Source organism: Chelonia mydas, chromosome 6 (assembly GCF_015237465.2).
Source record: "Chelonia mydas isolate rCheMyd1 chromosome 6, rCheMyd1.pri.v2, whole genome shotgun sequence".
Lineage (NCBI taxonomy): Eukaryota > Metazoa > Chordata > Testudines > Cheloniidae > Chelonia > Chelonia mydas.
In genome coordinates, this window is record NC_051246.2 from 70,548,418 (window position 1) to 70,563,610 (window position 15,193).

General features: G+C 42.3%; 1 protein-coding gene across 3 annotated transcripts in view; it reads right to left on the minus strand.

Annotated features, from left to right (window-relative positions):
- Positions 1 to 15,193, minus strand: part of CAPN3 (calpain 3) — a 66,273-nt gene that overhangs the window by 18,486 nt on the left and 32,594 nt on the right. Inside the window, exons 12-19 of one of the 3 annotated variants that reach the window (XM_037900404.2) lie at positions 14,820 to 14,831; positions 11,398 to 11,606; positions 10,669 to 10,705; positions 9,159 to 9,176; positions 7,446 to 7,559; positions 3,765 to 3,842; positions 904 to 961; positions 340 to 404 (exon numbers count right to left, since the gene is read on the minus strand). In XM_037900404.2, the coding sequence (XP_037756332.1) occupies positions 340 to 404; positions 904 to 961; positions 3,765 to 3,842; positions 7,446 to 7,559; positions 9,159 to 9,176; positions 10,669 to 10,705; positions 11,398 to 11,606; positions 14,820 to 14,831 (591 nt within the window). The remainder of the gene's footprint in view (positions 1 to 339; positions 405 to 903; positions 962 to 3,764; positions 3,843 to 7,445; positions 7,560 to 9,158; positions 9,177 to 10,668; positions 10,706 to 11,397; positions 11,607 to 14,819; positions 14,832 to 15,193) is intronic. The other 2 variants (XM_037900406.2, XM_037900407.2) reach the window with 2 other exon arrangements.

Here is a 15,193-nt window from a genome sequence, read left to right on the forward strand (position 1 = left end):
AAGAACCACTCATCTTTAAGTCTAGTGTTTTCAGTGGTGATATAAGGACTGGAATGCCTAAGGAAACTGCTTTTCTGACTTCTTGTTAGCCAGTGTGGTGAAACAGAAGTTTAGTTTTGTTGCTGATTTGGTATATCGTAAGGGAGAATAACCTCCAGTTTGGGGGTGTATCTGCCCTATTTCTGCAGCAGTTTGTCCCGAATTTGGTATTCTTAGTTGTGACCCACAGAGGCACGGTTATATTCCCAAATTTACAAAGCTGTATTTCAGGTGGTTCTGCAGCAAGTAGTGCAAGAAACTTAATATATCAAATAATCATCTATGATTTGAGAAGGATACGTCCATTAAGGCAATCATGCTGCGGCAGGACTCCAGTGCAAACCCTTTTGTCTTCAGGTCTTTGTCTGAAAGAAATAATCCCAAATGAAGAAACTGTACAAATCAGCAAGTATGTCCTCCTATCTGATGTGACTCCATTCAAAGTACAAACCCTAAATCTACCTTTGACACCTTCCAAAAAATGTGTGACAGAGAAACTGACAGGTACTCAGGGCTATTACTGTTCCAAATTCTGGCTGAACTTTCTTCACCTCATATAGGCTAGATTAGCCCACACAGTGCTTTGAGTGAATCTCACTTTCTTTAGTCCTCGAACGAACACAGCCGTGATGTGAGAACTCAGTCCTAGACTAAATGGAAAGGACGCTACTGTGACCAAATTCAGTCTGCTGGAGTCCCAACTGGGAATCCCACTACAGTGATACTAGGAAGTTCTTAAACCATAACTGACATCAAGAGGCCACCAATGTGAAGATGACACTGCAGGCAATGTCACAACTAGAGAGTTCCTTGCTCAATAATATTCAAAGACTGATGAGGAGGTAGAAAAAAGCTCAAACTCACGTTTTTTTAAAACGTTATTCAGAACACTTCTAAGTTCGTCAGCACTGATCTCCATGTCCTGGACAGAAAGGTGCAGAGAATGCCACAAATTATAACATTCAGTATAGAGCAGAAAGGGGTGCAGAGCATGGATTTCTTAATAATGCTAAGTTTTTTTCTCAGTGATTTTAGGTGCTGCAATATGCAGCAGAGAAAGAAGTCCAAGTTCATACACAGTACAGATACTGGCCCAAATCTTTGGCTGGACTGTTGCCCAAATCACTGGTAAAATGATAATAATAATTAATAAAAAGCTGGTGTAGCTGGCCATAGGAAGATTAAAAGATTAAAGGGCAACTTAAAGGATCCCCCCTGCACTGGAGATGACCTGCCTTATCAGCTGCTGTGCCACCCTGCACATCCACCTGTTGGCACAGCTATCCAGGCTTGCTTGCACCCTGGGGATCCAAGTTAAAGCATTTCTGTCTTAAACAGGGGACTGGATCAGCCCCACAGCTGTCCCAAGATCAGGAGCTCGCCCAAGTTGTGCAATGTGTTTCTTAGTTTAGTGGACTTTTAGGATCTGAGCTATTCATAGAGAGTTAAAGTGAGAGGAAAACAACTTATTGGGCCTGATTGTCTCTTTTTACTTTTTCAAGTCTAAAATCAGAAGCAACTCCATGGAAGTCAGTGAAGTTACATTGGTGTAAATCAGTGCACAAAAGAACCATCAGGGCCATTAGCACTGTTTACACTGGCTAGGGAAACTGCTGACATCCTTCCAACAAGAACTATTTAAATGTGGTTTGCTGGAAGGATGCTTTGCCAGCTAGTTTAGATGGGGTCATGTTAATGGTCTAGACCCACTCTATCCTTGAGTCATACTGAGTTCAAATTTGTAAAACCCACGGGACATGCCTTAATGCTGGGATAGGTTGTGGGTATGTGCGTGTGCATGTACACAATTGTAGGTATTCTCTTTCTTGTTTTTTTGTCTTGTCTCTAACTCTCCTTCTTTTGCTCCTACATTCCTGCTTGTCATTCTTTAACTGTTTAAAAAACCGTACTAGGGGAATAAGTGTGAAACTTCTAGTGAAAAAAATATTATTTAAAATTACTCAGGCCACAGCTTCCCCTGCAAGTTCTAGAACTTCTGGCTTCCCAGTGTTAGTTTTCTGTCAGACAGAAATATATAATTTCATTTTTCTGAACTTTTAAAGTCAGTTTCATTCTGGTTCTGTTCAAAGACTGATTCTCTAGCTAACAGATATAGAATCAGAAGTGGCAATGAAAGTTTCTTTTCCGCAGCCCCACTCTGGAGAGATCTGCCTATAGGGGTGAAAGAGGGTGCAGTTTATTCTGTGCCCATTCAAACTGTCACCTCGCTGCTGAGACACAGAACCAGGTGACAAACAGTGCTAATTAAGTGATCCCCTATCCTCTGGGAACCACCACTCATTTCATACAGGCTATTGAACAGTCATTAGATGAACAGCCAGTAAATTCATGTCAAGAACACCTTGGGTCACACCTGACTCAATGAGCTAAAGGTAAAAGGTTTTCTATCCTATTACCAGGCCACCGAGCACTGCAGTTGTTGATCTGTTTCCATTTTTAATTTCCACAATTAAGCACCCACTGAGGAATATTTTATTTTTATTTATACATGTTAAGTGAAGTTGGTCAAGAAACTCCACATACTAGCAATGAAGCACAAAGCCAGCTTTAAATAAAGCTCCCTCTTATTTGCAAAAAGACTAAACAATGACAAGATATGGTTCCAAAACTACATTTAGGTCTCAGGCCTTCAGTGTATTACTGTACTGTGATTTGCTTGGTTTGAGACCTTGCCGGAGATCAGAGAGAGTTTCAAGTGTGTTTCGAATCTGCATAGAATCATAGAAGATTAAGAAAAGGAGTACTTGTGGCACGTTAGAGACTAACCAATTTATTTGAGCATGAGCTTTCGTGAGCTACAGCTCACTTCATCAGATGCATACTGTGGAAATTGCAGAAGACATTATTATATACACAGACACCATGAAACAATACCTCCTCCCACCCCACTCTCCTGCTGGTAATAGCTTATCTAAAGTGATCATCAAGATGGGCCATTTCCAGCACATTTCCTGGATTCCTGCAGGAAATGGCCCACCTTGATTATCATACACATTCTGAAGAGAGTGGTCACTTTGGATGGGCTATTACCAGCAAGAGAGTGAGTTTGTCTGTGGGGGGGCGGAGGGTGAGAAAACCTGGATTTGTGCTGGAAATGGCCCATCTTGATGATCACTTTAGATAAGCTATTACTAGCAGGAGAGTGGGGTGGGAGGAGGTATTGTTTCATGGTGTCTGTGTATATAATAATGTCTTCTGCAATTTCCACAGTATGCATCCGATGAAGTGAGCTGTAGCTCACGAAAGCTCATGCTCAAATAAATTGGTTAGTCTCTAAGGTGCCACAAGTACTCCTTTTCTTTTTGCGAATACAGACTAACACGGCTGTTACTCTGAAACCTGTCATAGAAGATTAAGGTTGGAAGAGACTTCCAGAGGTCATCTAGTCCAACCCCCTGCTCAAAGCAGGACCAACTCTAACTAAATCATCCTAGCCAGGGCTTTGTCAAGCCGGGCCTTAAAAACCTCTAAGGATGGAGATTCCACCACCTCCCTAGGTAACCCATTCCAGTGCTTCACCACCCTCCTAGTGAAATAGTGTTTCCTAATATCCAGCCTAAACCTCCCCCACTGCAACTTGAGACCATTGCTCCTTGTTCTGTCATCTGCCACCACTAGCTCCATCCTCTTTGGAATGGCTGTTGATTTAACTGCTCTCAAGGTTAGTCTGTTATGAAAGATAGAGACTTCGACTGTGTACTCACATCTCCAGCAATCTGCTGGAATATATTCCTGAACTGCTTCTCTTCTTCGCTGTCCTTGTCAGCATTTGTTGGAGTGGGCTGCAAAGACACAAATATAATGTTGATGGGCTGGTGTGAGGGCCTTTGGGAGAGAGCAGGGGATCTCTGGGGCCGGATCAATCACTCACTTGTGACTGTCTGAAAATCCTTAATGAATTTGGAATAACATTTCAACTCCCTTTTCCCTCCCCAACAGAGTAGAACTTTTCCTATTTCAGGATCATTCCTTTGGGAACTGCTCTGGAAAGCAGAATGCCCTACAGCAAGGAACTGTTATAGTGCTTGTTACATTTTCCTGGTAGCCTTTGCAGAGCGGACTGGATGTACCACCTTTCTGTAAGACCTTCTGAAGAAAGTTGTGCTAATATCACATACATTACTGTTAAAAAAAAAAATATCTACCAGCCATTCAATCCATTCACCAGGAGCAAGTAGTTTGTTTCTACAGCACATTTTGTAGTGCTTTGTCCAGTCTAGTTTGAAGCAAGTCAAGTGACAGGCCTTCCTCTCAGGAAACTATTCCACAGTTTAAGAGGGCTGTTAGAAATTTTTCTAATGCCTAGTAGATTTCAAAATGTTTAAAAATGTTCCCCAATAACCATCATGTAGGTTTACTTGCTTAACTTCATCCCATTGCTCTTGCTTATCCCTTTAAACAATTACTCTCACTCCTTGCTGTTTCTGTTTAAATATTTGATTTAATTTCCTATAAAGGAAATATTTGGAGCAGAGGCAACATGCATGCCTCCCCCACCTTTGCTGCGTGGATTGTACTGAGCATGCGCCCATGGACTGAGCATGCTCAGTAACATCTGCTGAAGCCTGCTGCCCACACTTCTCTCCCCACCCCCTCAATTGGCAGGCATGGAGCACGCATGTTGTGGGGAGATCTGCTCTTGGGTCAAGTGCACTTTACTTTGACAAGTTCTAGTAATGAAAATGCCCCTTTACCTATCTACTGACTAGAAGAATTTCAGTGAGGGTTCAGAGGCATAGATTATATATTGCCTGCAGCAGCCTTTTCCCCCAAGGCAGAATAGCCCATAGGGCAGCCTCTGTCTTTGACAGCCTCCTCTTTTTCTTGCACATGCAAACAAATCTGAGCGTTATTAAGGGACAATTACTCACATGTCCTTAAAAAGGAAGCTTCAACATTTTAGTTTTAATTTTGCCTGCTGTTGAGTAACACTAATTACATATTAAAATGCAAGTTTCCTCGTTGTAGTTAAAAACAAAAGACAGATAGTATATTGCTACCTCTCAGCCTCAGGCATTCCCTGAAAATCCCACAGCAAAATAGCCCCATTTTCCATGCAGAGAAACCAACACCCAGACTCTGAACAACCTTGACTTTGGTTCAGTGCCTGAGCATTGTTGCTTAGGTGCTTCTCTAATGCTTTATAGAGACTGAAATTAGAGCAAAAAGAAAAGGAGTACTTGTGGCACCTTAGAGACTAACAAATTTATTTGACCATAAGCTTTCGTGAGCTACAGCTCACTTCATCGGATGCATCCACTGAAAGCTTATGCTCAAATAAATTTGTTAGTCTCTAAGGTGCCACAAGTACTCCTTTTCTTTTTGCTAATACAGACTAACACGGCTGCTACCCTGAAACCTGAAATTAGAGTAATTCTCTAAACCTGAATTCTCCAAGGTTTCTTTCTCTAACAGCTAGCGAAAGGAAAAAGAAATACATGTATAACTGGTTCTACTCAATCTTTTCCCACCTGTCCCCAGGACAGCCTGGGTGGGATTCACTTTTTCAGTACACAAAATCCTATTGTAGAATCCAGATTCTTCATCTGCCCAGTGGATAGTTTATAAGAACAATCCAAGTCTTCTCTCTCTTGAACCTTTCTGTATTTTCTGGTTATTTGTTTGATAAGCCTAGAAGACTATAAACAAGACTTTCTTCCTCTGATTATGAAACTAAATCACAGCAGAGCCTATTGTGTTAGGAAGTAATGATACTACAAAGGAGAACAGTTGACAAGAGTTTCCTATTTATGCCACTAATACATTAGGGCTGGAAAGGGAAAAATAAGTCAGAGGGAAAAAATATAGATTTTATTTTAACACTTCTCTGATCTTTTAAATAAATATTTATACTGGAGTTATTTTTAGAAACAGCCCAATTTAGAACCCAACCATGCTGTAAAAACTGCAGCTTTGGGTGACCTGATTGCAACTTGGTAACCTCCCAACTTAGCTAACAGATGGTGTAGTCCCGTGGTATAGCTAGAACTAAACTGTGTTGTATTATGTTCCTGAACTATACTGGAACCCTGTCAAGTCCAAGGCTGTAGGATGATTTGAAGATACAGTTTAAAACAGTGTTTTCACTTCTACAATGCAACTTAATATATGTCAGAAAACAACTGTATTGTAATTGGGTCCCCACTATCATAGGAATTGTTACAGCATAGACAGGACCTAGAGCCTATGATTGACATTCTCCTTGCAACAACTGTTAAATATGGTTATTAATAGCAGTGTCTAGCATGTTTTTTCCTGACCATTGTGAAGAGGATTTTAAACTATTATGTAACCATGCTAGAGAATCAAGGGTACAGGCTACTCAGAGGGATGCTAGAGAATAGTTTGGCTAGCACAGTTTTCAGGAAAACAATCCTTGAACGGAAGGGGCAGGAAAACTCTACTCAGACCTTGCTAGCAGCAATTCTGTTCAGACTGTGCTAGCACCAACTACATATAAACCATGCTGGAGCAAGGTCAGGTCTTTACAGGGCTGTACCATGATTATAACACAATTTGATGCCCTCTGCACAATTTATAACGGTGTTAGAGCACTACTGCATTGTAAAATAGAATGCTGATACAATCACAGTAGAAATTGTACTGTAGACAAGCCTTCGTAATCAACAGGAGCCTCTTGAAGTCTACATGAGGTTATTTTCTACACACTGCCTGTACAACAGGTGCTGTTACAGGGAGATTGATCAGCAACTGATTGAATTACTTCCCTAATTGTAAAGGTGTCATCTTGTACAGTCTAGATCCCGGTAGTCAATAGACAAACCGTGGGCCAAATCCAGACCACCAGACACTTTTGAATGGACCATGAAATCTTTTCATTTATTTATTATCATTGTTATTGTTATTGCAGTGTGAAAAATGTTTCTCTGGAGTCTGGACCTTGACTATACCTTGACCAAGAAATTTGGACCTTGACAAAAAAATAGACTACCCCAGTCTAGATCATCACAAAAGATCAACATGATTCCTATGAAACGAACCACTCTCTCCAACATAGGCATAAAATCATTGCAGGGACGATCTCTTCCGTCTCAAATTCAATATATCCACCGACTTGACTGAAAGTTCTAATGCAGTGTAGTTGTTGCTGTGTCAGTCCCAGTATAGTAGAGACACCAGGTGGAAAGGTAATATCTTTTATTGGACTGTCTCTCACAGCAGAAGGTCCAACAAAAGATATTACCTCACCCACCTTGTCTCTCTGAAATTTCTAAATCAGCCAAAATTATGTCTGGATAAACCGTTATCAGCTTTAAAAGGGTTTTCCTTATCTCATAATTCTCAGTTTCCTGGCCCCCACCCAGCCACTTCCCCATGCTAGCCAGACCAAGCTCCATTTTCTTCATGCCAACTGGTACAGAAACCTCATCGCTTTTCTTTTTCTCATCTCTGCTCGTTTTTTTCTTCTCCTTGTCAGATGCTTCATCAACTCTCAACTCCTTATTGCTGTTTGCTCTGTCAGAAACAAAGATGATTGGCTAGAGAGAGGAGGAAGAGAGCAAAGAGAAGAGAAGTGGAAGTTACATAATAGAGGAGGGCAAAGTGTTTGAGAAAATCCATTCTGTGACCATGCTCATGCTGCAACAGCTCCCATCACAGAAAGGGTACCAAGTGTGGTAACAGCTGAGACTGCACCAAAGGTGGTTCTGAAGTTACTGTTCTCATCATGCTAAAAAGTGATACTCATGCTGTTAATACTCCTTATGCAAAAATAGGAATTAGTTCTCCTTGTACAGGAAAGCCATTTATGCAGTAAACACACCCTGGTTTTAGGAGCAAAAAAGAGGCCAGCCAGGTTCTTTGTTGTACTTTAATTAGTGTGACCAGATGCCCCGATTTTATAAGGACAGTCCTGATATCTGGGGCTTTGTCTTATATAGGCGCTTATTAACACCCACCCCCGTCCTGATTTTTCGCACTTGCTGTCTGGTCACCCTAACTTTAATAGCCCTCACACAGAAAGGGTGGCAACACTGCAGTAACAATAAAGGCCACCTGCACTACAATAACTCCCATGCAGAAAATGAGCTGAGTTGTTAGTATGGAAATGTTTTAACTTTGTACAGTGCATGTGTTTGATTCCTTCCCAGTACTGACTTGTGAGGCATTCAGGCGCAAAGCGCAATTGCTTTCTTTGCTTTTCTTTAATGTTTTCAAAGACAGAAAAGATTGCTCTGCCCTTGCCGGACATGCCGTATATTTTTTATGTGCTCACCTGATTTTGGGTGTTTTATGGACTAGGATGTAAATGGTAATTTGCAAATAACAGTCCAAACAGGAGTTTACCGAATTAATCCTTATAACTTGTTTCAATGGGGTTTATTTTTGCATCTCCCGAATGGAAAAATAGCATAATCCTCACATCACTACCTACTTTCAAGGTAGAGAATACTTTGTAGCTAAGTGTGTTGTAAGGGATGGGTGGGAGAAACCCATAGCTTACTAGAGAAGGGGGATGGCAGCTGGGTTAGACAGCTGGTGGGAGTTTGGGGAGCAGGACTTTGTGGCAGGAAGAGTGGCAGCATTTGACAGTAGAAGGTGGATACTAGGACATTTGTCTGGAGCAGGGTTGTGTTGTGCTGGAAAGGGGGATACGGGTGGAGAAGGGTCTGGAGCTGGGAGTGAAGGAGAGGGTTTATGGCGTGTTGGGGTAACAGGTCAGAAACAAGACCCAATTCCATGAGCTGCTGGACACCTTCAGCTGCCACTGAAAACAATGGGAGTCCTGGGTGATCAGCATCTGGATCAGGCCTATAGGGATGGAAAGTTTCAGAGGCGCTATCTTCTCTGAGCGAGCTGAGTACACTATCCTGCAAAGCTCTTATTAGCTATACAATAGGAAGACAAAGCCATCACTGCCTATGGTAGAGTATAATTGCAGAAAGCAGCAGGAAACTAGCTCTAACACCGATCAAGTTCCCATATGCAGATAACTCACTCTGACATTGGCAAAAAGCTCAAGCTTCTGTGATATCATCAGGCATTTAACAAGAGTCCAGCACCACTTTAATATAACCGCATGCTTGTTACCCTACTCAAGCCCAGCACTTTTCAGGTCTATTGAAGCAGAGACCCACCTTGCCTTTTTTCTTTTTCTGAACCAAAAAAAAAAGTGATATTAGTAAACACAGTTGTAGATTTAATATAAATTGTACAAAGTTATACTGTGCAATGTCGTTCTTGCTCTCTCTTGTTTATTTTTGCCATTTAGCTACATTCATACATCTTTCGCATCTGAGCTCCGTGGAGTGACATATAGAAAGGTAGGAATTGCCATACCAGATCAGATCAGTGGGTTCATCTCATCCACTGTCCTGCCCAAATTGAGAAACCTCCACCTCAGCTCTAAGTGTTCCCCTCTTTACAGTAAGCAGGGTACTGGAGATTGATACACCCGTGTCCACAAACCAATATCAAGATGGTGGGGCTATTTTAAGCCTACCAGTCTTGAAAGTGTTCATTTAACATTACAGAAAATGAAAGGGTGACTTAGTGGTAGGCAAGGGTCAATTAAATTATGTCCTGCCTGAGTTGAACTGAGTACCCATCATTCCTTCCATTTTATTATATCAGTCCTTGTCTTCCCCCTTCTGAACATGTTGCAGCTAGCTCAAATAAAAGAGTTAACAGTTTGTAGGGATAATTGATATTAATTAAAATCACTGCTACTGTTTGGAGACATTTGCAGAATACTGGTACTTATCATCACATGCTTTTTCAAAAGGAGCCACAAAAAAATATTGTTCTGACTTTATCAGATGAGAAGTCACTTTCACACTGAATACTCGACAGCACAATCTAGACTTTTTACAGGAAACTAGCATTCTCAATTCACAGATGAAGAGGTTTTCTGCAAGGCCTTTATTGTACGTTCAGTTACACTGCAAAATGAAGTTGGTGAGGACACGTGATGGTGAAATGTCCAGGTCTGGTTAGTGCCTAAAGCACTAGCCTTCCGTTACTGAAAGTAGGTTTCAGGTCTGGCATGAAGTCTTACGTCATATGATGTGGTCTCTCCATATCATAACGCCACCATACATAAAACATAAGAATGGCCATACTGGGTCAGACCAATGGTCCATCTAACCCAGTATCCTGTCTCTGACACCAGCCAGTGCCAGATGCTTCATAGGGAATGAACAAAAACAGAGCAGTTATTGAGTGATCCATCCTCTGTCATCCAGTCCTAGCTTCTGGCAGCCAGAGGTTTAGGAGCACCCAAGCATGGTGTTATGTCCCTGAACATCTTGGCTAATGATGGATGGATCTATTCTCTATCAACTTATCTAGGTTTTTTTTTAACCCAGTTGTACTTTTGGCCTTCACAGCATCCTGTGGCAATGAGTTCCATCGGTTGACTGTAGGGCTAAATGATAAGATAGCTGCTCAATTAGAGTTAATGGGAATTGATGTTAATGGGACCATGAGGTGCCTGCCCTTGGCCTCTTGTTACTTATTTTCTTAGATGTGACATTCTTTCCTACTTTCACATACAGAAGGGACCGGGGTAGTGACCCAGTATACTGTTTGTATGATATCAGACAGTAAAACATTGCATGTAATAAACTGAAAGCAAAATATACTCACAGAAGGACGTTCTGCTTCTATCTTGTTTTCAACTTCCCTAGAGAGAGGAAAAATTGTTTTGAAAGAAGAAAAGGGCCACCCTCCTACACTGTTTCTGTAGCTGGTTTGGAGAGAGCCACTTGAACTTTCAAATGAGAACTTGAGTTATGATTCAAATCGGCTTCTCTTTCTATAGTGACAAAGTCTAGACATGGCTCTCTGTTCACAAACTGAGCTGTGTATCCAAATACTGTCTATGAGAGTGTGCCACAGCATGGCATGCATCCTGTAAAATCTGAGGTTGGCAGTGCCAGTGAGTTTTGTCAGCTGGGGAAAACAAAACAAGCTAATTAGCTCTGAGCAAAGTGAAACCAGCTACCAAGTTTACTCATCTTTGGAGGAAGACAGGACCACCCAGGGAGTGTAACCTATCGGGGGAGTGAGGGATGAACACTAGAAAAGAAATAATTGCTTAATTCCATGATGTTTCCCTGATGGCCGAAGTTAGATCCAGCTCTCAAATTCAGGCAGGCAAAAAGTATCCTTCTTCCAAGGCATAAGAAACTGCTTCTTTTTCATAAGAGACCTAGAAACCTAAATAAAGAAGAACTGTGTGTGTGTGTGTGTGCGCGCGCGTGTGTGCGCGGGTGTAGGCGCGCACACGCAAGAAGTATGTGTGTTTGGGGGGGAATGGGGGGCCATGTGGTTCATCCGCTTCTTTAGAGTCAAATAACTGGCCCTTGAACTTACTCTGAAAGGCTTCTTTTTTCTGAGAAGACCCTCAGGATGAACTCTCCCTCCTGGTGAGGTTCATATGTCGATGGGATGATGACATACTCGTTGGGAGGCAGCCGGAAGCGTTCAGAGATTTCTCGCATGTTTATATATGACTTACTTCTAGCTTTGGAGGCATTGTAAAGGAAAAAATCCTTTTGTAAGTGCTGCTTGTTACCATGCATCTGTAAACAAAAGAATCAAACATCCCATCTTCAGCGTGATCTTACATAGCTCCCAGGCAGATCCCACACAGACAGCACATGACCTTGGCAGAAAATGCCTGTGCAATTAAAACTTTTCTTTGAAATACAAGGTACAGGAGGCTGGTAATAGATATAGACCCTTTTACCTTAAGTCACCAACTAGGTCCCCTCTAACTGGAAGTTGTTAGCATTTGATGGCTGCTGTGTGGCCTACCTGAAATGTGTTGGTGGTCTCATTTGTGTTGCTAAAATGATGGTATCCACATCACAAAGCCACAGTCACAAATGGCACTAACTGTTAACTTCTTGGAATTATCAGCACAGAGGCCAGGACTGAATGAGCCTGGAGAAAAAACTACCTTCTTAACCTCTACAGCAGAAGTGGGCAAGCTTTTTAGCCTGAGGGCCATATCTGGGTATGGAAATTGTATGGTGGGCCATGAATGCTCATGAAATTGGGGGTTGGGGTGCGGGAGAGCGTGAGCGCTCTGGCTGGGGGTGCGGGCTCTTGGGTGGGGCTGGGGCTGCAGGAGGGTGCTCCGGGCTGGGACTGAGGGGTTCAGAGGGCAGGAGAGGGATCAGGGCTGGGGCAGGAGGTTGGGGCATAGAGGGGCTCAGGGGTGCGGGCTCCAGGCAGCACTTATCTCAAGCAGCTCCCAGAAGCAGCGGTGTGTCTCCCCTCTAGCTCCTACACGGAGGCACGGCCAGGCGGCTCTGCACACTGCCCCATTCGCAGGTACTGCCCCTGCAGCTCCCATTGGCCTTGGTTCCTGGCCAATGGGAGCTGCGGGGGCAGCGCTTGGGGCACAGACACAGAGCCCCCTGGCTGCCCCTACGCTTAAGAGCCGGAGGAGGGATATACTGCTTCTTCTGGGAGCCGTGCAGGGAGGGATAGCTCAGTGGTTTGAGCATTGGCCTGCTAAACCCATGGTTGTGAGTTCAGTCCTTGAGGGGGCCATTTAGGGATCTGGGGCAAAAATTGTGGATTGGTCCTGCTTTGAGCAGGAGGTTGGACTAGATGACCTCCTGAGGTCCCTTCCAACCCTGATATTCTATGATAAGACCCGGATCCCATTCCCTGGTGGGAGCTCAAGGGCCAGATTAAAACATCTGAAGGGCTGGATGTGGCCCCTGGGCTATAGTTTGCCCACCTCTGCTCTACAGATTGTCCCTCCAGAAAGGGTTGAAGCATGTTGATAAGGGTCATTGGTGCACTGCCACTGCCATATATGTTCTCTGGATAAACTGAAGATTTCATTGTCCAGGGCTGTCAGTTGGGCACCTTTTACCAGCACTAAATTCAATTTAAAATCTAATTTGAATTAAAAGAGAATTCTCAAATTATTTTTGAGAATAAAATTTCTAATAACTTTTGCTAAATTCTACCCACAACTAGCTTAATTTTGCAATACTATTGTGCTGATAAAGAGATCAGATCCAAAAGAGTCTGGCTGTTTTACAGGATCAGTGTTTGTCCCCTGCTGTTTTCAGGCTCCAAGTGAGAGATCCGTTTCTCTTTATTACTGCTGCTTGCAAAGAGTCTACCTGCAGGGTTGTGGGCACTGTGACAATGCTCTGTTACTTCCAGGATCCCTGCAAGGCTGCAGGCTAATATAGCTTGTACTTTGAGCCGAACAGCAGGGAAACCTACTGCTGAATGATTCTTCCCTCATCAGCAAGTGTCAGGATGGCAAAATAAGAAGACAAGGTTTAACAGCCCAGTTAACAAGAGAAATATATAAAGATATATTTGTAATAAACTAGGCTGATTATGTTACACATAATATAAAATTAAGACACTGCCCTTTGGTGCTGGGCATGATGGAAGATGCAAAACCACCTAACTTCTATAGCAGCCTGGTGGGCAAAATGAAAATTCTGCACCAGATCAGTAAAAACTTCAATTTGTAATTAACTATGAAAATAATGCAATTAGTATAAATGGTGGATTCTCTGTAATATGAAGTCTTTAAATCATTATTTGAGGACTTCAGTAACTGAGCCTGAGGTTAGGGATCTATTACAGGAGTGGGCCGATGAGGTTCTGTGGCCTGCAGTGTGCAGGAGGTCAGACTAGATGATGGCTCTTTCTGGCCTTAAAGTCTGACTCTATAAGTACAGTATGCTTACATTAAATACTCTGATTTTATGTCCAGTTTACCTTTCTCTTTGTAGATTCTCAGTGTGCTACAGATTTTTTATTATTGGCAAGACATAACTGCATCATAACTGATGGGGGAAAGCTGCAGGTTTTGGCAGCTTAGTAGGGACGGTAGGGCTTTTGGGAAGAGATTGAGAGATGGTTTGGGATTCTGAGCTAAGCACATTTGCTAGCTGTTTTCTGCTGAAATGGTCAGCTGTAAAATAATCAGCAATGACAATATTCAAAATGTGATCCTGAAATTTCACAGTTAACACACCATCGAGATGGGCAGTTCATACCTCCCTTGGTGCTATTGTTCCAGACTATCTGAAGGCTCAGGTTTATTTGGAATCATAAGGGCTGGGAATATACATTTTTTTTAATGACAGCTTTAGGCTTTGGCTACACTAGCACTTTTGTCCGCAAAACTTTTGTCAGTCGGGGTGTGAAAAAAACACACCCCAACTAACATAATTGTCACTGACAAAAGCGCTGGTGTGGACAACTCTATGTCTGTGGGAGAGTGTCTGTGGGGGTGGTTTAATTATGCTGGCGGGAGAGTTCTCTCTGTGAGGTCTGTAGTGTAGACAAAGCCCTAATTTCCAGAAGATAATTCTGCAGCAAGGAGTGAATTCTGCAACTATATAGCAAGCTCCATGCTGCAGAAAACAGAGGAACCTGGCATATCTTTAGGAAGTAAAGAAAGCAGTCTGAAGGTTTTATAGGGTTTAGCTGCATGGAACACAATAGCCAGATGATGGCTATCGTTGGTCCATGGTATCAGACTGTAAAAGACATGAATGGGATCCATACTTAATAGATGAATATTGAGGAAAGGGAAAAGGAAAGAAAATATAAAATGAGAAATAAGAAGAGAAGATGTGAACTCACAATGTAGCTAATTGATACTCAAAGCAGAAAGTGTAAGACTGTCACTTGTGCTAAAACACTGAAAACAAGCCCAGCCAGCTTACACTGACAGGCACAAAAGTTATGTTATCTGAGAACTTTACACCAAGATGTCAATTCTTCTTCCATTCAGCTCATACCTCTTTTGGCACCTTAGAGAGAAACAAAGCAGGGAAACTGTTAGGGATGCAGGGGGAGTGCACTTATTTATTTTATCTAGCTTTATAAGAACACATAAAGTGTTCGTCCTAGTTTCTAGGCATGCTGCCATCAATTTTAAGTTCCTCAAATCACATAAACATTCTAACCAACCTCACTCCTTTACGTAAAAATAACCAACCTCCCTTCAAACTCTCTTGGGTCCCCTGCAAAGTAAATCAAGATTAACACTAAAACATAGGTTTGGAAAGTGCTGAACAACACCCTTTCCTATTGAAGTCAACAGGAAGTGAAATTGCTCAATACCTTTGAAAATCAGGTCATGTACTTCTATCTATCTCACCTCATACTTTCA